The 23,152-nt window shown below is 40.3% G+C and overlaps 1 protein-coding gene across 2 annotated transcripts in view; it reads left to right on the forward strand.

The window, feature by feature from the left end:
- The first annotated feature begins 248 nt into the window (after window positions 1-248).
- PRMT9 (protein arginine methyltransferase 9) overlaps window positions 249-23,152 on the forward strand; it is a 47,528-nt gene continuing 24,624 nt past the window's right edge. Inside the window, exons 1-6 of one of the 2 annotated variants that reach the window (XM_023227328.1) lie at window positions 249-680; window positions 3,897-4,045; window positions 16,715-16,951; window positions 17,461-17,628; window positions 20,140-20,242; window positions 22,226-22,332. In XM_023227328.1, coding sequence (XP_023083096.1) covers window positions 492-680; window positions 3,897-4,045; window positions 16,715-16,951; window positions 17,461-17,628; window positions 20,140-20,242; window positions 22,226-22,332 — 953 coding nt within the window. In that variant the 5' untranslated portion in view covers window positions 249-491. Of the gene's footprint in view, window positions 681-3,896; window positions 4,046-16,714; window positions 16,952-17,460; window positions 17,629-20,139; window positions 20,243-22,225; window positions 22,333-23,152 lie in introns of those variants that run through there. The other variant, XM_023227337.1, reaches the window with a different exon arrangement.

A 23,152-nucleotide genomic window follows, 5' to 3' on the forward strand; every position in this document is an offset into this window, starting at 1 on the left:
CTTGACCGTCCCTCATGAGCGGGTGGCGCTCCGCACTGCCTGGGTCTGTACAACAAGGTCTTGCAGTAGAAAGCCACACACTCTCGGAGTGCAAGAGGGAGAGAGAGGTCTGCTTCAGCAGGGAAAAAAAAGGGCACGGGACTGGACAGGTCCTGCCACATGAGCTCTACTATACTCACGCACAGTGATCGCTCCTGCGGAAGTGGGCGGCAGTGACGTGCCCACGTCGGGTGCGCTGACGTTCGCGTAGCGTGCGCCGCCGGCCTGGTCCGCAATAGCGGGGTGTGCGTCACGGTCTGCGCCGCCGGCGGAGCCAGGACGGGGCGGAGCTTCCGGCTGTGCTCCGGTGAGCTAGTTTACCCGCGGCGGAGGGTAACTTTCTTGTACAGGTCCTTGAGCAGTTGTCTGGTCCCTGGAAGTGTAGCATCGAGACAGTTTTCTAGTCCTGTTTACAAAATATCTTCCCTTTGGCCATACAAGTGGTGACTGCCATGTCGAACTCGCGGCTCAGGTCCCGCCGAGACGCCGGGGGTGGCGCTGGGGCAGCCGGCCGGGACGAGCTGGTGTCGCGGTCCTTGCAGAGCGCAGAGCACTGTCTGGGCGTCCAGGACTTCGGCACCGCCTATGCCCACTACCTCCTCGTGCTCAGCCTGGCGCCGGAGCTAAAAGACAACGTGAAGGTGAGGATCCTTTTTTCTCACTTGCTGGCAGATCCAACGTCCTCGTAAAAAAAAAAATAAAATTAAAAAAAAAAAAAAAAAAAAGGCGGAGGGGCCAGGATGCTTGGCTGGGTGGTCGCTATCAATATTTACTGTTCACCCTTGACAGCTTTCTTTTATTCACACCTACGACCTGCCCAGAGGAAAATCCTGCCGTCTTCACCTTCGAAATATGCCAGAAATCTTATCAGTTCTCACCATCTTCCCCTTTGCTACCCTGGTTTGAGCTTCAGTCATATGCTAGCTGTTGCAGTCGGCTCTCAACTGAGCTCTCTCCTGCAGTCTGTGTCAACATAGCTAGGTTTTTGCAACAAAAGTCAAATGTTGTCATTTCTCAGTTTCAAAACTTCCATCTCATTTAGAATTCTAAAGGCCCTCGAATTGGAAATGAGGTCTCACATGATCCTCTTCTCCCTATATCTAATTTAAGCATACCCTGGCTTAAGGGCTTTTGGATTTGTCATATTGTGTGTAGTAGGAATATAGCGGGCCTCGAGTTGAATAAAGTGTGTAATTAGCCTGAAGTGGTTATCATTTAATGATGGATTCTTTAAACTTCAATTATTGGATTATTTGCAACAGTTATTCTGTTGAAATGCTGTACTTTTTTCAAGTACTTTTAGAATCTAAATTATGAAAAATGATTTAACTCAAATTTGCAATTACTTTGCTTTATTTAGACTGAGGGTTTCTCAACCTCAGCACTATTGACATTTTGAATGGGATAATTTTTTGTTATGGGGGGAGGGATGATGTCCTGTGCATTGCAGTATGTTTGGCAGCATCTTTGATCTCTACCCACTAAATGTCTGTAGCGTCTAGATGTTTGTAGTTCATGTAAACTTGGTGTAAATTTCAGGACCAGCTGGCCTACTTTAGGAGGAGATGATATGTTTAGATACAGTTTGCTTCTCTAGGTAGGCAACAATAGAAAAATGGATCAACTCAAGGGATCTTTCCTCAGTTACTTGTTTCTTAGTTTCCTCTTCTGTGAAACAGGGACACTGCCTGTCTTAAAAAACATTTACTGTGTATTGGCCTGGCGCGATGGCTCAAGCTTGTAATTCCAGCACTTTGGGAGGCCGAGGCGGGCGGATCATGAAGACAGGCGATCCAGACCACGGTGAAACTGCGTCTCTACTAAAAATACAAAAAATTAGCCGGGCGTGGTGGCGAGCTCCTGTAGTCCCAGCTACTGGGAGAGGCTGAGGCAGGAGAATGGCGTGAACCTGGGAGGCGGAGCTTGCAGTGAGCCGAGATGGCGCCACTGCACTCTAGCCTGGGCTACAGAGCGAGACTCCGTCTCAAAAAAAAAAAAAAAAATTGCTGTGTATTAAAAGTATATTTAGGCTGGGCGTGCTGGCTCACGCCTGTAATCCCAGCACTTTGGGAGTCCGAGGCGGGCGGATCACAAGGTGGGGAGTTCGAGACCAGCCTGGCCAATATGGTGAAACCCCGTCTCTACTAAAAATCAAAAAATTAGCCGGCTGTGGTGGCATGCACCTGTAGTCCCAGCTACTCCGGAGGCTGATGCAGAAGAATCGCTTGAACCCAGGAAGCAGAGATTGCAGTGAGCCAAGATCGCGCCACTGTACTCCAGCCTGGGTGACAGAGTGTGACTCCATCTCAGAAAGAAAGAAAAAAAAGTATATGTGAAATTTGTAGTGTGATGCCTGAAATTCAGTAGGGTAAGCAACTAGTTCTGTTTCCTGCCGAACAAATTGTATTTCTTTGTATGGGCCCCTTGTAGAAATCTCATTTCCTGCTACTCTATTCTCAATACCCAAACTCCAGCCACACCAAGCCACTTATCTGTAGACCCTCTGATCCATTTCATATAATCTGTGTGGGTTTTTTTTTTTTTTTTGGAACAGAGTCTCTTACCTCTTAGGCTGGAATGCAGTGGTGCGATCTCGGTTCACTGCAACCTCCACCTCCCAGGTTCAAGTGATTCTCTAGCCTCAGCCTCCCAAGTGGCAGGGATTATAGATGTTTGCCACCATCTTTGGCTAATTTTTATATTTTATATATTTTAGACCATATGGGCCAGGTTGGTCTCGAGCTCCTGACCTCAGGTGATCTGCCCGCTTTGGCCTCCCAAAGTGCTGGGATTACAGGCATGAGCCACCGTGCCCAGCCAGAATCTCCTTTCTTATCCTTGTCTCTCTAGTAAACTCCCTCAAGATTCAGTTCCAAGTATCAACTCTTTTGTATAAAATATGTGAAGATGATTTAAAATGTTTTAATGGTAATGCTGTAATGACTAAGGCTTTCCGTCTTTTCACAGTATTGCAGCATGGAGAATGGCTGGAGGGAGATGCGATTGGAACTAAAGTGACAGCGTTAAGGCTGTTGCTGTAGTCCAGCAAATGGTTAGAAGGGCCAGATTAGGTTGTAACTGTGGGATGGAGAGGAGGTAACAGATTTAAAGATATTGAGAGAGCATTGGCTAGGTTTGAAACAGTGTATGTGGAGTTAAGGTACCATTATAAGGTGATTTTATGGTTTGAGGTTGAGTGGTATCTTAATCTTATGTCTTGTGTCAGAGGAATATGATGAGTTCAGTTTAGAACATTGTGAACTTTTCCAAAATTTTATGTTCAATTTCTCTCTATAGGGTCTCTGTGAGGATAAGAACATGATTTATGTTGCCTCAGTTCTTTGCACAAGGATTGTTCAGTTGGACTACATTCGCAATGGCTGGAGATCCCTTGCCTGGTTGAAATGACTATTAGGAAGTTGTATCTATGAGTCTGAGGTTCAGAAGAGAAGGTCTTGACTAGAGATGTAAACGTAGCATCCATCAACACATGGGTGATAATAAATGCATTAGGGATGGATGAGAGAAAAAAGAAGAAAGCCAAGGACAAACTCTAAAAACACAGGAACCCACAAAAATGAGGCAGCTGGAGAATAAGGAGAGTGTGATACAGCAGCTAAGAATGGAGGGAGTTTAGAGAGTGGTCAGACTAATTCTGCTTATTATGGCCATGTAGGTGGTAAAATTCATTCATTTGTGCACTGGTTCAGAAAACAGTGCCTACTAAAGCTAAATGAAATTGAAGGTGATCGTTCAATAGTAATTAAGTTCTGTCGCTTGAAATCTTCAACTAATGTTGTATATTCTTTCATCTGTTATGTTATTGACTAATTTATATTTTTTTTTTATTTGTAAAGGAAACTTTTCAGTACACACTTTTCAGATGGGCTGAAGAGCTTGATGCTCTCAATCGGATACAAGACTTACTTGGTTGCTATGAGCAGGCCTTGGAACTGTTTCCTGATGATGAAGTGATTTGCAATAGTATGGGGGAGCATCTCTTCAGGTTTGTAGTGATTTTAGTATTACTTGTTAAGAATTATTCTGTATTGGGCGGGTGCGGTGGCTCACACCTGTAATCCCAGCACTTTGGGAGGCCGAGGTGGGGGGATCACGAGGTCAGGAGATCGAGACCATGGTGAAACCTCGTCTCTACTAAAAATACAAAAAATTAGCTGGGCATGGTGGCGGGCGCCTGTAGTCCCAGCTGTTTGGGACACTGAGGCAGGAGAATGGTGTGAACCCGGGAGGCAGAGCTTGCAGTGAGCCGAGATTGTGCCACTGCACTCCAGCCTGGGCAACAGAGCGAGACTCTCAAAAAAAAAAAAAAAAAAGATTCTGTATTAGTCTGGATAGGGATAAGTCATACAGTAATTTTAATAGGGAAAGTTTAATATAGAGAATTATTAAGTAAGGAGAACTGAAAAGAATAGCAGATATGTAATATCATAGCAGTTTTAATATTATGTAATGTACTACATAATAGCCACTGCCCCTAGGAGTAAGAGTATCCAAGGAAGAGTTCCCCTCACTGGGCTGAGTTCTGTACCTTATTGAAGAGGGCACAGCTGTGCTGCTCAGGATGGCAGAAAAGTCACTGTAGTGCCTTGCCAGGGAACTTCTTGTAAATTTGTTTTCTGGAACTGGCTATAGTTTTGCCATTTGGGGTGCCGGGGTGCCAGAGAAAGCTTCATGGGGAAGTATCTCATCAGAGGTACTCCATTACAAAACCATGTAGTAGGGTAAAGGGCCTTGGGGAAGCTGCTGACTCTTGGATGCTGCTAGCTGCCGTGTATTTCAGGAGCTTGGTTCTAGAGGAGCCCTAAGCACACTGGAATCAGGAAGCAAAACCCTTTCTTCCTACAGTGTCTCTCCAGCACTTTTTGTTTTTTTTGACAGAGTCTCACTTTGTAACCCAGGCTGGAGTGAAGTGGCGTGATCTCAGCTCACTGCAACCTCTACCTTCCGGGTTTAAGTGATTCTCGTGCCTCAGCATCCTGAGAAGCTGGTATTACAGGCGCCTGCCACCCCAACCGGCTACTTTTTGTATTTTTAGTAGAGACGGGGTTTCACCATATTGGCCAGGCTCGAACTCCTGACCTCAAGCGATCCACCCACCTCAGCCTCCCAAAGTGCTGGGATTACAGGTGTGAGCTACCACGCCTGGCCTCCAGCACTTTTTTTTTTTTTTGAGACAGTGTGTCACTGTGTTACTCAGGTTGGAGTGCAGTAGCACCATCACGGCTCACTGCAACCTTGACCTCCCAGGCTCTGGTGATCTTCCCACCTCAGCAGCCCCTCACCTGCACACCAGTAGCTGGGATTGCAGTACGTGCCACCACACCTGGCTAATTTTTTGTCTTTTTTTGTAGAGACAGGATTTTGCCATATTGTTGCCCAGGCTGGTCTGGAACTCCTGGGCTCAAGCGATCCTCTGGCCTCGGCCTCCCAAAGGGCTGGGATTACAGACTTGAGCTACCACACCCGGGCTCTCCACACTTTTTACCAACAAAGCTTACCCTTGTACCAACTGGTGGGAGAATATTAAAGAGCCAGATACATTATTCACAGAGCAGGTAAAAAAGGGTGAATTTGGCAATAAGTTGATAACTTATATGTTGGGAGTCTTGGAACCACTCCCAGATTTGCTGATTTGCTAGAGGGGCTCACAGGCCTCACCATATAGTCCTAGGCACGGCTCTTGTGTATTACTATGAACGGATACAAAGCAAAATTTGCAAAGGGTAAATGTGTATTGGGCAAAGTGTAAAGGAAAACCAGGTGCAAGCCTCCAAAGTTCTTCTTTTACTGAAGTCACACAAGATGCACTTCATTCCCCCAGTGAGTTATGACAACACACGTGAAATGTTGCCAACTGGTGAAACTCATTAGAGGCTCAGGGCCTAGGGTTTTTACTGGGAGCTGGACACTTAGGTACCCTCTGTCTGGCATATACTAAAATTTTAGATTCCCAGAAGAAAAGCAGGTCAGGTGTTGAGCATAAACCGCATTGTTTGTATAATCAGTTTAGGCACACTACGAGTTAGGACAGTGAGAACCCTCCCCAAATCCAAATTCCCAGATGCCAGCCAAGGGACACTTTTGTAATCAGGACTTTCAAAGGGTGGCAGTCAGCCCCCTGCTATGCTAACTCTTTCTGCATACCAGTACATGTGCATGAAGAATTCTGTGAAAGTACAGGAAATAAAAGGAAAGGTTAACATTGCATCTGAGTTTGAAAGTTTCAGAGTAATGGGGACTGAGCATGGTTCTGCCAAGTTTGAAAGTGACAGTTGCTCACATTCCTAGGAATTTAGTTAATAAATCTCATTTTAAATGTTCCTTTTAGGTATTTTTTTTTTTTTTTTTGAGACGGAGTCTCACTCTGTCGCCCAGGCTGGAGTGCAGTGGCACAGTCTCGGCTTACTGCAAGCTCCGCCGCCTCCCGGGTTCACGCCATTCTCCTGCCTCAGCCTCTAGAAGCGCCTGCCACCTCACCCGGCTAATTTTTTTGTATTTTTTTTTAGTAGAGACAGGGTTTCACCGTGTTCGCCAGGATGGTCTTGATCTCCTGACCTCGTGATCCGCCCGCCTCGGCCTCCCAAAGTGCTGGGATTACAGGCTTGAGCCACCGCGCCCAGCCCCTTTTAGGTATTTTCATGCATTTCCTCACTAATTGCTTTTTCTTTCCCTCAAATCACATCCAGCTGAAAAAAACTTTAATATTATGAATAATGAACTACAAAATTCCTAAGTGACCACAGAATTTCTCTTATTAAACGTATCTTGAGTTCATCAGCTGTTAATCAATCTGCTACCTTTGTCTCTGGTGCCCACGGGGCCCTTGAGTGGCTCACTGGACTGTGCAGGGCTAGGGCTCTGGGAAGGCAGTGTGTGTACTCTGTACAGTTTTAAGACATTAATTTAATAGAGTAATCAACTCATTGTTTATTATGCTTTTTTTTTTTCTGTGTGGAGAAATAATGTTTTATAAATAACTTTTAAGAAGAACATGGATCATTAACCTGACAAATGTACTTCTCTGTGATAATTAATGTAACTCTTTATATGGTCATTGGTAATAAGATGTATGAATATGTATTATAATTTTGAATCATATGTCTTTCCTCAGAAAAAAATTTTGAGATTTGATGTGTAGAATTTTTTGTTAACAATTGCTTATTTGAAAAAATTCTAGTCTGGGTGTGGTGTCTCATGCCTGTATTCTTAGCACTTTGGGAGGCCGAAGCAGGCAGATCAGTTGAGGTCAGGAGTTCGAGACCAGCCTGGCCAACATAGTGAAACCCTGTTTCTACTAAAAAAAGTACAAAAAGTAGCCGGGTATGGTGGCACACGTCTGTAGTCCTAGCTACTCGGGAGGCTGAGGTAGGAGAATCGCTTGAACCTGGGAGGTAGAGGTTGCAGTGAGCCAAAATCGCACGACTGCACTTCAGCCTGAGTGACAGAGCAAGACTCCATCTCAAAAAAAAAACAAAAAAAATTCCTACCTGTCAAGACAGAATGACTTTCTGTTGAGGCTGCACAATAAATTTAAACAAAGTAGTAGTGAGTTTCTTATGTATACATAAGTGTTTTTGTAAATGAAATGTAACTTTTTCATAGAACAGCTTTTTTCTTCATTGGAATTTCTGTGTACTCTCCATAGAAACTTTAGGAAAAACTGGTGAAAACAAAAAATTTTTATTTTGGGTTTGTTTTAATACATTTAATTTCACAGCCTTGTACAAAACAGTGGGAGAATTCTTATTTAGGAAAATGATTATAATGTCCTATTTTATATGGAAAGATCCCTTTACATGTTCAGTAATTGTTCTCTAGTATCATTCTTTTCCTTATTTGCTTATATTAAGTTTTTTTTTTTTTTTTTTTTTTTTTGAGACGGAGTCTTGCTGTGTCACACAGGCTGGAGTGCAGTGGCAGGATCTCAGCTCACTGCAACCTTTGCCTCCCAGGTTCAAGCAATTCTTATACCTCAGCCTCCGGAGTAGCTGGGATTACAGGCGCAAGCCACCACGCCCAACTAATTTTTGTATTTTTAATAGAGATGGGGTTTTACCATGTTGCCCAGAATAGTCTCAACCTCCTGACCTCTAGTGATTCACCTGCCTTGACCTCCCAAAGTGGCGCCCAAAGGCATGAGTCACCACGCCCAGCCAAGTTATATTAAATTTTATTCAATGAAAAGTTCTATATAAGAAATACTTTGCCAAACTTTATTAGCTAGTCTCAGTAATGTAACTGCAAGGCATTTTAACAGTCTTAATTAACATGGCCTAGGGAGTGACAATGAATTCTCCTTTAAAAAACAAATATTTGATAATTCTTAATTGTAGAGTATGTTAATAAGTAGAAAAATAAGGCAGATAATCAACTGAGGGTTACTTGTTCATGTTAACAGCTAACCTGATCAGCTATAGCATCCACTTTCTACAAATTAGCAACCTCTTTCCACTTAAATGAAATTTGTTTTAAAAGATTTTTAAAAATCTTTTTTATGAATAATCTCCTCAAATTAATTTTTAAAAAATCTATATTTTAATTCCAAAGTTTTCTTTTGTTCTTTATATAATGAGAGTTACTCTATAGGATTCAATTATATTTCCAGATTATACACATATGGTGATCATAAAATTCCAAGACTTATGTTTCAGGATAAACTCAATTTGACAGAAAAGTGGAACTCTTACATACTTTTGGCAGATTGTAACTTTTAGTGAACTGTTGTTGTAGAACATTAGTCTGAGCAGTTACCAGTCATTACGATAAAAAATCCGTGGTATTAGTTTGCTTTGGGGAGATGTAACTAAGCAAAATTTCAATTTGGATAGTAGCAGTTCAGAATTCGTGATAGTGTGAATGTGGCGTTTGCTATCGAATTTACCTTTGTTCTTGACTTACAATGGTTCTTGGTATTTTTGTTTTATACTCCTTTTCTCGTCAAAAATAGCATATCATTTACTCTCCACCGAAAGAATCTGTTCCAGGAGAAAAATATTTCCAAAGTAAACAATAGCTGCTTCTCCTGACACTTGTTTGTGTAGTAAAGTTTGTCTGGAGTATCTCAACTTCACAACCTTTTGTTAGTCTAGTAGCATCAGATTTAAACAAAATGTATTTAAATTGCTAATCAAGAAGATAAAGTTTTTCCTAGTTAAAAGAAAAAGGGCATTCTGGCATTTTATTATTATTATTATTATACTTTAAGTTCTAGGGTACATGTGCACAACTTGCAGGTTTGTTACATATGTATACATGTGCCATGTTGGTGTGCTGCACCCATTAACTCGTCATTTACATTAGGTATATCTCCTAATGCTATCCCTCCCCCCTCCCCCTTCCTGTTCCCCTTCCTGTGTCCAAGTGATCTCATTGTTCAATTCCCACCTATGAGTGAGAACACGCGGTGTTTGGTTTTCTGTTCCTGCGATAGTTTGCTGAGAATGATGGTTTCCAGCTGCATCAATGTCCCTACAAAGGACACGAACTCATCCTTTTTAATGGCTGCATAGTATTTCATGGTGTATATGTGCCACATTTTCTTCATCCAATCTGTCACTGATGGACATTTAGGTTGATTCCAAGTCCTTGATATTGTGAATAGTGCCGCAATAAACATACGTGTGCATGTGTCTTTATAGCAGCATGATTTATAATCCTTTGGGTATATACCCACTAATGGGAGGGCTGAGTCAAATGGTATTTCTTGTTTTAGATCCTTGACGAATCGCCACACTGTTTTCCACAATGGTTGAACTAGTTTACAGTCCCACCAACAGTGTAAAAGTGTTCCTGTTTCTCCACATCCTCTCCAGCACCTGTTGTTTCTTGATTTTTTAGTGATTGCCATTCTAACCGGTGTGAGACAGTATCTCATTGTGGTTTTGATTTGCATTTCTCTGATGGCTAGTGATGATGAGCATTTTTTCATGTGTCTGTTGGCTGTATGAATGTCTTCTTTTGAGAAGTGTCTGTTCATATCCTTTGCCCACTTTTTGATGGGGTTGTTTGTTTTTTTCTTGTAAACTTGTTTGAGTCCCTTATAGGTTCTGGATATTAGCCCTTTGTCAGATGACTAGATTGCAAAAATTTTCTCCCATTCTGTAGGTTGCCTTTTCACTCTGATGGTAGTTTCTTTTCCTGTGCAGAAGCTCTTTAGTTTAAATAGATCCCATTTGTCAATTTTGGCTTTTGTTGCAGTTGCTTTTGGTGTTTTAGACGTGAAGTCCTTGCCCATGCCTGTGTCCTGAATGGTATTACCTAGGTTTTCTTCTAGGGTTTTTATGGTTTTAGGTCTAACATTTAAGTCTCTAATCCATCTTGAATTAATTTTTGTATAAGGAGTAAGGAAAGGATCCAGTTTCAGCTTTCTACTTATGGCTAGCCAGTTTTTCAGCACCATTTATTAAATAAGGAATCCTTTCCCCATTTCTTGTTTTTGTCAGGTTTGTCAAAGATCAGATGGCTGTAGATGTGTGGTATTATTTCTGAGGACTCTTGTTCTGTTCCATTGGTCTATATCTCTGTTTTGGTACCAGCACCATGCTGTTTTGGTTACTGTAGCCTTGTAGTATAGTTAGAAGTCAGGTAGTGTGATGCTGCCAGCTTTGTTCTTTTGGCTTGGGATTGTCCTGGCAATGCGGGGTCTTTTTTGGTTCCATATGAACTTTAAAGCAGTTTTTTTCCAATTCTGTGAAGAAAGTCATTGGTAGCTTAATGGGGATGGCATTGAATCTATAAATTACCTTGGGCAGTATGGCCATTTTCACAATATTGATTCTTCCTATCCATGAGTATGGTATATTCTTCCATTTGTTTGTGTTCTCTTTTATTTCACTGAGCAGTGGTTTGTAGTTCTCCTTGAAGAGGTCCTTTACATCCCTTGTAAGTTGGATTCCTAGGTATTTTATTCTCTTTGAAGCTATTGTGAATGGGAGTTCATTCATGATTTGGCTCTCTGTTTGTCTGTTACTGGTGTATAAGAATGCTTGTGATTTTTGCACATTGATTTTGTATCCTGAGACTTCACTGAAGTTGCTTATCAGCTTAAGGAGATTTTGGGCTGAGACAATGGGGTTTTCTAAATATACAATCATGTCATCTGCAAACAGGGACAATTTCTACGTCTTCTTTTCTTAACTGAATACCCTTTATTTCTTTCTCTTGCCTGATTGCCCTAGCCAGAACTTCCAACACTATGTTGAATAGGAGTGGTGAGAGAGGGCATCCCTGTCTTGTGCCAGTTTTCAAAGGGAATTTTTCCAGTTTTTGCCCATTCAGTATGATATTGGTTGTAGGTTTGTCATAAATAGCTCTTATTATTTTGAGATATGTTCCATCAATACTGAATTTATTGAGAGTTTTTAGCATGAAGGGCTGTTGAATTTTGTCAGAGGCCTTTTCTGCATCTATTGAGATAATCATGTGGTTTTTGTCTTTGGTTCTGTTTATATGCTGGATTATGTTTATTGATTTGCATATGTTGAACCAGCCTTGCATCCCAGGGACGAAGTCCACTTGATCATGGTGGATAAGCTTTTTGATGTGCTGCTGCTGGCTTCAGTTTGCCAGTATTTTATTGAGGATTTTTTCATCGATGTTCATCAGGGTTATTGGTCTAAAATTCTCTTTTTTTGTTGTGTCTCTGCCTGTCTTTGGTATCAGGATGATGTTGGCCTTGTAAAATGAGTTAGGGAGGATTCCCTCTTTTTCTATTGATTGGAATAGTTTCAGAAGGAATGGTACCAGCTCCTCCTTGTACCTCTGGTAGAATTCGGCTGTGAATCCGTCTGGTCCTGGACTTTTTTTGGTTGATAGGCTATTAATTATTGCCTCAGTTTCAGAGCCTGCTATTGGTCTATTCAGGGATTCAACTTCTTCCTGGTTTAGTCTTGGGAGAGTGTAAGTGTCCAGGAAATTATCCATTTCTTCTAGATTTTCTAGTTAATTTGCATAGAGGTGTTTATAGTATTCTCTGATGGTAGTTTGTATTTCTGTGGGGTCGGTGATATCCCCTTTATCGTTTTTTATTGTGTCTATTTGATCCTCTCTCTTTTCTTCTTTATTAATCTTGCTAGCGGTCTATCAATTTTGTTGATCTTTTCGAAAAACCAGTTCCTGAATTCATTGATGTTTTGGAGGGTTTTATGTGTCTCTGTCTCCTTCAGTTCTGCTCTGATCTTAGTTATTTCTTGCCTTCTGCTAGCTTTTGAATGTGTTTGCTCTTGCTTCTCTAGTTCTTTCAATTGTGATGTTAGGGTGTCAATTTTAGATCTTTCCTGCTTTCTCTTGTGGGCATTTAGTGCTATAAATTTCCCTCTACACACTGCTTTAAATGTGTCCCAGAGATTCTGGTATGTTGTATCTTTGTTCTCATTGATTTCAAAGAACATCTTTATTTCTGCCTTCATTTCGTTATGTACCCAGTAGTCATTCAGGAGCAGGTTGTTCAGTTTCCATGTAGTTGAGCGGTTTTGATTGAGTTTCTTAGTCCTGAGTTCTAGTTTGATTGTACTGTGGTCCGAGAGACAGTTTGTTATACTTTCTGTTCTTTTACATTTGCTGAGGAGTGCTTTACTTCCAACTATGTGGTCGATTTTGGAATAAGTGCGATGTGGTGCTGAGAAGAATGTATATTCTGTTGATTTGGGGTGGAGAGTTCTGTAGATGTCTATTAGGTCCGCTTGGTGCAGAGTTGAGTTCAATTCCTGGATGTCCTTGTTAACTTTCTGTCTTGATCTGTCTAATGTTGACAGTGGGGTGTTAAAGTCTCCCATTATTATTGTATGGGAGTCTAAGTCTCTTTGTAAGTCTCTAAGGACTTGCTTTATGAATCTGGGTGCTCCTGTATTGGGTGCATATATATTTAGGATAGTTAGCTCTTCCTGATGAATGGATCCCTTTACCATTATGTAATGGCCTTCTTTGTCTCTTTTGATCTTTGATGGTTTAAAGTCTGTTTTATCAGAGGTTAGGATTGCAACCCCTCCTTTTTTTGTTTTCCATTTGCTTGGTAGATCTTCCTCCATCCCTTTATTTTGAGCCTGTGTGTGTGTCTGCATGTGAGATGGGTCTCCTGAATACAGCAAAGTGATGGGTCTTGACTCTTTATCCAGTTTGCCAGTCTGTGTCTTTTAATTGGACCATTTAATCCACTTACATTTAAGGTTAATATTGTTATGTGTGAACTTGATCCTGTCATTATGATATTAGCTGGTTTTTTTGCTTGTTAGTTGATGCAGTTTCTTCCTAGCCTCGATGGTCTTTACATTTTGGCATGTTTTTGCAATGGCTGGTACCGGGTGTTCCTTTCCATGTTTGGTGCTTCCTTCAGGATCTCTTGTAGGGCAGGCCTCGTGGTGACAAAATCTCTAAGCATTTACTTGTCTGTAAGGGATTTTATTTCTCCTTCACTGATGAAACTTAGTTTGGCTGGATATGAAATTCTGGTTTGAAAATTCTTTTCTTTAAGAATGTTGAATATTGGCCCCCACTCTCTTCTGGCTTATAGAGTTTCTGCCAAGAGATCTGCTGTTAGTCTGATGGGCTTCCCTTTGTGGGTAACCCGACCTTTCTCTCCGGCTGCCCTTAACATTTTTTTCCTTCATTTCAACTTTGGTGAATCTGACAATTAGGTGTCTTGGAGTTGCTCTTCTCGAGGAGTGTCTTTGTGGCATTCTCTGTATTTCCTGAATTTGAATGTTGGCCTGCCTTACTAGGTTGGGGAAGTTCTCCTGGATGATATCCTGAAGAGTGTTTTCCAACTTGGTTCCATTTTCCCCGTCACTTTCAGGCACACCAATCAGACATAGATTTGGTCTTTTCACATAATCCCATATTTCTTGGAGGCTCTGTTCATTTCTTTTTACTCTTTTTTTCTCTACACTTCTCTTCTCACTTCATTTCGTTCATTTGATCTTCAGTCACTGATAATCTTTCTTCCAGTTGATTGAGTCGGTTACTGAAGCTTGTATATTTGTCACGTAGTTCTCGTGTTATGGTTTTCATCTCTGTCAGTCCTTTTATGGCCTTCTCTGCATTGATTATTCTAATTATCCATTCATCCATTCTTTTTTCAAGGTTTTTAGTTTCTTTGTGCTGGGTACGTCGTTCCTCCTATAGCTCTGAGAAGTTTGATCTACTGAAGCCGCCTTCTCTCAACTTGTCAAAGTCATTTTCTGTCCAGCTTTGTTCCGATGCTGGCGATGAGCTGCGTTTCTTTGGAGGGGGAGATGCGCTCTGATTTTTTGAATTTCCAGTTTTTCTGCCCTGCTTTTTCCCCATCTTTGTGGTTTTCTCTGCCTTTGGTCTTTGATGATGGTGACGTACTGATGGGGTTTTGGTGTAGGTATCCTTTCTGTTTGTTAGTTTTCCTTCTAACAGTCAGGACCCTCAGCTGTAGGTCTGTTGGAGTTTGCTTGAGGTCCATTCCAGACCCTGTTTGCCTGGGTATCAGCAGCGGAGGCTGCAGAAGATAGAATATTGCTGAACAGCAAGTGTTGCTGTCTGATTCTTGCTCTGGAAGCTTCGTCTCAGAGCGGTACCCAGCCATGTGAGGTGTGAGATGTTGGTCTGCACCTAGTGGGGGATGTCTCCCAGTTAGGCTACTCAGGGGTCAGGGACCCACTTGAATAGGCAGTCTGTCCATTCTCAGATCTCAACCTCTGTGCTGGGAGAACCACTGCTCTCTTCAAAGCTCAGTTGAAAATGCAGAAATCACCCGTCTTCTGTGTCGCTCATGCTGAGAGCTGGAGGCTGGAGCTGTTCCTATTCGGCCATCTTGGGCGCCCCCTCCTGGCATTCTTATACTTCTCTGATATTATGGATACACATGTTGGGTCTTTCAATGAGATATGCTTTAATGGAGTAGATTATATATTTTTTAGATTAGAATTTCAGTTTAAGGAAACTGGTGATGTATTAAATATCAAACCTAAGGGAAGTACAAACCCAGGAAATTATTAGGGGTGTGTTTAATACCCATTGCTGAGTTAGTCTCACAACAAATAATAATTACATACAATGTACATGGTACTGTACTATGTACAGTGGTAGTTGCAAATAAGATCAAGATAGTTCTACCTTCAAGATAACTTAAAATAACATATGTTAACTGAAAACATTTAAATTTTCACCTAAACCATGAGTGCCTCTTATTGGACATAGGGCCATTGCTTTTTGTTAGAGTGCAGTTCCCTGTTTGGACTTCTAGAATGTCTTTTTTGCTTAACCCATACCTAGAATGAATAGTATGATTAAGTTTCTCTAGCCAGGTGCAGTGGCTCATGCCTGTAGTCTCAGCACTTTGGGAGCCCGAGGCGGGCGAATCACCTGAGGTTGGGAGTTTGTGACCAGCCTGACCAACATGGAGACACCCCATCTCTACTGAAAATACAGAATTAACTGGGCTTGATGGTGCATTCCTGTAATCCCAGCTACTCAGGCGGCTGAGACAAGAGAATTGCTTGAACCCAGGAGGCGGAGGTTGCAGTGAGCCAAGATTGCGCCACTGCACTCCAGCCTGGGCAACAAGAGCAAACCTATGTCTCAAAAAAAGGAAAAAAAAAAGTTTCTCTAAACTTGACAGAATGCTTAAAGATACTTATGAAGAACTATGAATGAAAAGGGCTCTACTAGCTCAGTTCTGTTCAATGTGTGGTCCACACATTGGTGCTCACCCACAGATTAGTGGTTAATGGCAGGTAAGTATAGAAATTGAGAGTAAGTGTTTGGAAATGGGTATAGCAATTTAACATTGCTATAAATCCAAGCATATGATCAGGAAACTAATGCAGAAGAGAGTATATAGATCAGTTTGGGTGCTGCTGAAATCTGATGTGTGAGCTCCATATGAATCGAGCTCCATATGAATCTAATTGATCTGCAAACAATTAGATGTTTAAGAAAGGGAGGATTCCCTCCTTCTCAGTATTGCACTTGACTACTCTTAAAAATAAAAAATTAAGAAAAAAAGGGAGGAGAGGTTTTTCATTACAGTTTGAGAAGCACTGTTCTAGAGGGTTGGATAGGTTTTTTTCTCCTGTGTTTTATTTTTTATTTGCTCACCTATAATTAAATAGTACTTAATTTTGAGTGACTTGCCTCTGATTTTCTTTCAGAGCATTTGTTTAGCTTAGTGTCCTTAGGCACAATGATTCCCTTTATGCGGTCATATTTATTTACTTAGTATAATATTTAATTAAAATATGTAATTATAGTAACAAGTACAACTGACATAAACTGATCTGGCAGCAAATACAACTGACTCTTGAACTCAGTTGCTGAGAGAAAAGGCATGCAGGCCCCCCCAGAGAGGAGCCTACTAAGCCATAGGCATTAGTGTGTTGTACAGAGGGAATGGGGTTGGCTAAATGGAGGATGACTGTGACATCTTCTGCTATACATTAGTATAATAGTAATTCGTAGTCAGGTACTTTTTTGTCTCCTGGAATATGTAAATGTAGTGGTTCAGAAAATAAAGAAATACTGAGGCTTGAAGTCCTCACAGACAAATTCCCAAAAGAGGTAGCACTTGGATTGGCAGGATATGGGGTGCTGGCATCGGATTCCCAGGCCAGGTGAATGGCATAAACAAAGGTACTGCAGTATGATAGCATATAGTTGAATATATTTTGTCTTTGTCATTTTTTTACTCTAGAATGGGCTTTAGGGATGAAGCAGCTGGGTATTTTCATAAAGCAGTGAAGCTAAACCCTGATTTCAGTGATGCAAAGGAGAATTTTTATCGTGTTGCAAACTGGTTGGTGGAACGCTGGCACTTTATCATGCTTAATGACACCAAGAGGAATACGATTTATAATGCAGCAATCCAGAAGGCAGTTTGTTTGGGGTCCAGAAGTGTTTTGGACATTGGAGCAGGAACTGGAATACTAAGGTTGGTAGTAATTGCATTTTAATGATATATACATGTATTCTAATGTAAATTGAAGATTTTGGCAGATATAGAAAATTTAACATTGGAATTTAAAAGTATTATAATCTTATTAGTGTTATTTATGTAACTATTATGTTTTTTACTATAACTTTTATCGAGAACTGGACATAACTGCTAAGAAAAATTTGGGATTATTGACATTTTGAATAATGAATTTAAGAGTCTTTTTTATGTTAACATTCTGGTGGAATCTAGTTGTCGAAGTTAAAGTCCGTTAGTATTCATTAAAGATATAATGCCAGTTGTGTCTTAGTAGAGTAGATCCCATGTTTTATTGTATGATTTGTTTCTAGACAAGAATATTAGTTTATTTTTTAATGCAGAATGAGTAATGATTGTGTTAAAGAATAAAAGGAAAAACCCCACATTTTAGCATCATCATTTCCTTAAAATTTGAGAAAAATACAGTAGATTGTCTTTTCTTGATGGAGCACTTTTTTCCCTTGTAGCATGTTTGCTAAAAAAGCTGGAGCACATTCCGTGTATGCCTGTGAGTTATCCAAGACCATGTATGAACTTGCCTGTGATGTCGTGGCAGCAAACAGGATGGAAGCAGGGATCAAACTCTTACATATGAAGTCACTTGACATAGAGATTCCAAAACATATTCCCGAAAGGTATTATCATGTAAACTAATTTTAGTGTTTATACTTCTCTATTTTTAAAAAACTAAGATATATTTCTAGCTTTTAGTCCAAACAAAATGCTACAAAACCCTTATTTTGTAAAGATACGGATATAGGATAGGATAGTTTACTATAAGACATATTTAAATAAAATTATATTCTTTATTAAAAATATTTAAAGATCTTGAGAAAAATTTGTGGCAAGGGGTCAAATAAACTTGATCTTAGCAAGTTACTTTACCTTTGTTAATTTCAGTGTTCTCCTTTGTAAAAATGGATAATCCTGTGTGGTCAATAACTACTTAAAAGTTGTACTTAAAAAGAAAACATAAGCAGTTCAGATTCAATGGACTTATCACATTTTGTGTTAATATATTTGTTTAAAATGAAAGCTTTGGAAATGTCAGCTGTCAGTATATTTTAGCATGGGTCCTTTAAATGATTTGAATATAAGTAATATAAGTCTTGGCTTTTTAGTATGTTTTCGCACTGTGATCCATATCACAAGGGCGATGGAATTTTAGAGCTAGAAGGAATTTGAAAATGATCTGGTTCCACACTAGTCACTTTAGAGACAAAGTTTTCTTTATGTAGCACTTACTTTGCCTATCTCTTCTGGGTTTATCTTCCAATCTTACTTCAATTCAGTTTGTATTGAAAGAAGATATTTTTGTGCCTTATATGAACTATGACTTTAAAAAGTCTTCTTCCATGTATATATAATAGTATTTATGTTAACATAGTACCTACAGTTTTCAATGGTCTCTACATTTATTCTCATGAAAAAATTCCTGTTAGATTAAGGCAAATGTCATACCCATTTTATAGTAAAAAACATTTTCCTCAATTGTCTTGTTCCACTTGGGCTGCCATAATGAAGTACCACAGACTGGGTAGCTTTAACAATAGGCATTTATTTTCTCACAGTTCTGGAGACTGGAAGATCATCATCAAGGTGCTGGCTAGTTTGGTTTCTTGTGAGGATTCTCTTCCTGAATTGCAGATGCTGCTTTCTTGTTATGTCTTTACACAGCCGTTCCTTCTTCGATAGAGTCAGTTTCGGGGTTAAGGGCTTCAACATGAATTTTGAGAGGGACATGAGTCAGCATGAATCAGTTACCTTAATCATTTTTCTCACAGATAATGTTGTAGAAAGATCTATTGGTTTTGAACCAGGAGCTATGGATTCCAGATTAGACTATTATTAATTTATTTTGACCTTAAGCAAATGTCTAGACCTCAAGGTATTGGACTAGATGATTTGAAACACCTTTCACATTCTAAGTGTATGCAATCATAAATACTGGATGTTTTCCGTATATAAGATGTTGGGTCTAGGCACTGTGGAGGATACCAAAGTCATTCTTACCCTCGAGGCACTTACAATCTAGATAGAAAGATAAAGAATATTCATGAAACTTTTCTTATCTTCTAGCTACATAAATGTGTGATACTGGCAATAAATGCTGAAGGAGTTCAGAGAAGGGAGAAAATATTTTCATATGTCTTTGAGTAAAATTTTCTAGAAAGAAAGCACGGACAGAAGAGCAGAGTTCTGTGGACTAGGCTTTTTCTAAGACTCAGGCAGTGGGTAAAGTGAAAGAAGTGATAAGAGGCACAATCAACATGTAGGAGGCAAACATGGGTGATGCAGTGTCATAAAAGGTAGAGACAGATTTTGAGAGGGAGGGCTCTCTCCTGCAATCAGTGTTATTTGGAGATCAAAAAAATGATAACTGAGAAAGAAGATTCATTTTGGTAAGTAGGGAGTTATCGATGGTAGATAATATTTTCTTTTCTTTTTCTTTTTTTTTTTTTTTGAGACGGAGTCTTGCTCTGTTGCCCAGGCTGGAGTGCAGTGGCCGGATCTCAGCTCACTACAAGCTCCGCCTCCCGGGTTTACGCCATTCTCCTGCCTCAGCCTCCCGAGTAGCTGGGACTACAGGCGCCCGCCACCTCGCCCGGCTAGTTTTTTTGTATTTTTTAGTAGAGAGGGGGTTTCACCATGTTAGCCAGGATGGTCTTGATCTCCTGACCTCGTGATCCGCCCGTCTCGGCCTCCCAAAGTGCTGGGATTACAGGCTTGAGCCACCGTGCCCGGCCGGTAGATAATATCTTCATAGACTGTTGGAGATGGAAGTCTTCTTACTTGGCATTAAAGAAGAGACTGGTAAACGTAAAGGATATGAACCACTCTTAAAGATGTAGGCAATGAAAAAATAACCTGGAGAGGGAACAAGACCAAGCGAAGGTTGTCATTCCCCACCTCCCCCCGCCCTCCATCTTCCAAACCAAGAAGAAGGAGCCAGTGGAGGACAAAGGAGCTTAAGTAGCATTTGAGTAAAGTTCCTCAAGATTCAGTAGTAGATCTTAAAAGTATTAGGACATTTTACATATGAACTGTTTCTATAATATACTCTTCCTTTCTCCTCTCAGCTTTGACATCTTTATATAATAGCATGATATTTTACTTACATATATCTTTAAAAAATCATTCTATAGAGTGTCCCTAGTTGTAACAGAAACTGTCGATGCAGGTTTATTTGGAGAAGGAATTGTGGAGAGTTTGATTCATGCATGGGAGCATTTACTTTTACAGCCAAAGGTAAGCAGTATGAAAATACTTAAAACTGATTAAGAATTCATTGTTTCATCAGAGATTTATTGAATCCTTAGTATATTTACAAAGCAATATGAAATATATTTTCCTTTGCCAAGGTATACATACAGTGTGGTTGGGAAGAAATCTATGCAAAAAACATTTACTGGCCGGGCCTGGTGGCTCACGCCTGTAATCCTAGCACTTTGGGAGGCCAAGGTGGGTGGATCACCCGAGGTTGGGAGTTCGAGACCAGCCTTACCAACATGGAGAAACCCCATCTCTACTAAAAATACAAAATACAAAATTAGCTGGGTGTGGTGGCACATGCCTGTAATCCCAGCTACTTGGGAGGCTGAGGCAGGAAAATCGCTTGAACCCGGAAGGTGGAGGTTGCATTCAGTCAAGATCGTGCCATTGCACTCCACCCTGGGCAACAAGAGCGAAACTCCATCTCAAACAAAACCAAAAACATTTACTAACAACATGATTCAATGTATAATTATGTGCCTGAATGAGATATACAGGCAAAAATACTCCAGGGAAGAATTCTTAGGAATTGAGATTATTTTATGGAGGGACTGACTATGGAATTCTTGAGTAGGGTTGAAAAATGGAGATACTTTAAGTCTTACAGACCTCACTGCCTAGAATTTTGGCAAATTATCAGAAGGGAGTATAGTAATAGCTGGTTTGGTACTGTTTTCAGGTACCTGTTGAACCCAGGCTATGGATTGGACAGGACTAACTCTTATAATTGCCAAATTATATTTTGCATTGAAATCCTCTATTGTAGCCCACAAATCATTGATTTGGTTCATATGATATGTGTTATCAATGAAAGGATTTTAATATGTAATAAAAATTCAATATTAACAGAAAATGATTTGGATTTAAAATTGCTAAAGGTTGAAAAGAGCAATTTTTTTTTTGAAGTAGCGACAGGGTTTCACCAATTTGGCCTGGCTGGTCTTGAACTCCTGGCCTCAAGTGATCCACCTGCCTTGGTCTCCCAAAGTGCTGGGATTGCATGTATGAGCCACTGCTCCTGGCCAAGCAATTTATTTTTTAAGTAGGTAATGATATTGATTTATTGATCAAAGTCATACCCAAGTCTTTTTTTCTATGCAGACTTACAGTCTTTACCCTTCCCATCCTCCCTCTTTTCTTGTGTCCTTTGCATTTGTATTGTGAGAAAAAAAAAAAAATATATATATATATATATACACACATACATATATAGCAATGAAAATACTTATTCTGATTTTTTGAGATGGGGTCTCACTCTCTTGCCCAGGTAGGAGCTCAGTGGCACGTTTTTTTAGCTTACTGCAGCCTGGAACTCCTGGGCTCAACCCTCCCATCTCAGCCTCCCAATGTCACCACACTTGGCTAATAAAAAAATTTTTTTTTTCTGTAGAGACAGGGTTTTGCTATGTTGCCTAGGCTGGTCTCAAACTCCTGGCCTCAAGTGGTCCTCTCTCCTTGGCCTTCCAAAGTGCTAGAATTGCAGGTGTGAGCTGCCAGGCCTGGCCAAAAATACTTTTAAAAAAATGTTTTTTGAGGCGGAGTCTCGCTCTGTTGCCCAGGCTGGAGTGCAATGGTGTGATCACAGCTCACTGCAGCCTCTGCCTCCCAGGTTCAAGTGATTCTCCTGCCTCAGCCTCCCAAGTAGCTGGGACTACAGGTGCGTGCCACCACGCCCAGCTAATTTTTTGTATTTTTAGTAGAGATGGGATTTCACTGTGTTAGTCAGGATGGTCTCAATCTCTTGACCTTGTGATCCGCCTGCCTTGGCCTCCCAAAGTGCTGGGATTACAGGTGTGAGCCACCGTGCCCAACCCAAAAATATTTTTTAAGGAAGAAAAAAAATCTTTAACTTACTTTATCCTTACTTACTGTCTTTTTAGGTTTTTTATGTTTTCATAGCTTATTATGCACACAAATTTTTAATACATGTGATAACGTAATTTTTGTTATTTTTTTTAGACCAAAGGTGAAAGTTGTAATTGTGAAAAGTATGGGAAAGTTATACCAGCAAGTGCTGTTATATTTGGGATGGCAGTAGAATGTGCAGCGATAAGAAGACAGCATAGGTAAGTGTATTAGTCCGTTTTCACACTGCTATAAAGAACCTCCCAAGACTGGATAATTTATAAAGGAAAGAGTTTAATTCAAATGACTCACAGTTCTGAATGTTGAGGACGCCTCAGGAAACTTACAAACATAGCAGAAGGGGAAGCAGGCACGTCTTACATGGCAGCAGGCAGGTGAGAAGGGGGGCGGGGGACGCAGAGAGAGAGAGCGCAAGACCATGTGGGTGAGTGTAGGAAAAACTACCATTTGTAAAACCTTGGTATTTATTTGTAATAAAACTACAAATAAATTTACAAAACCTTGTAAAATCTTGTGAGAATTCACTCCCTATCCTGAGAACAGCATGGAAGAAACCATTCTCATAATCCAGTCAATTCCCCTCCCTCAACATATGGGGATTACAATTTGAGATGAGATTTGGGTGGGGACACGGAGTCAAACCATATCAGTAAGTGACTATTTAAATAGTAAATATTGGAAAATAATAATTGTAAGGAGAATATTACACAGATAAGTTAGTGAATATGTATTTGGGTGAGGATTTGTAGTTGTGTGACCTTTAAATTCATGCTGCTTACACTGGTTTTATTCTTTTTTTTTTTTTTTTTGCCTATTTTAAATGAAACTTCATGGTTAAAGCCAGTTCTTTTTTTAATGGAGAATTAATTTTGATACAACTTAGTACTCTTTAGTTGTTATAGATTCATGTAGAAAAATACTAAGTTCTGACTGATTTTAGGTGAAGCTGGAATGAAAGATTCCACTGTGAAAATAAATTTTGGTCTTAAATACTTCAATTTCCCTTTTCTTAAAAATTTC

The sequence above is a fragment of the Piliocolobus tephrosceles genome, chromosome 3, assembly GCF_002776525.5.
Source record: "Piliocolobus tephrosceles isolate RC106 chromosome 3, ASM277652v3, whole genome shotgun sequence".
NCBI lineage: Eukaryota > Metazoa > Chordata > Mammalia > Primates > Cercopithecidae > Piliocolobus > Piliocolobus tephrosceles.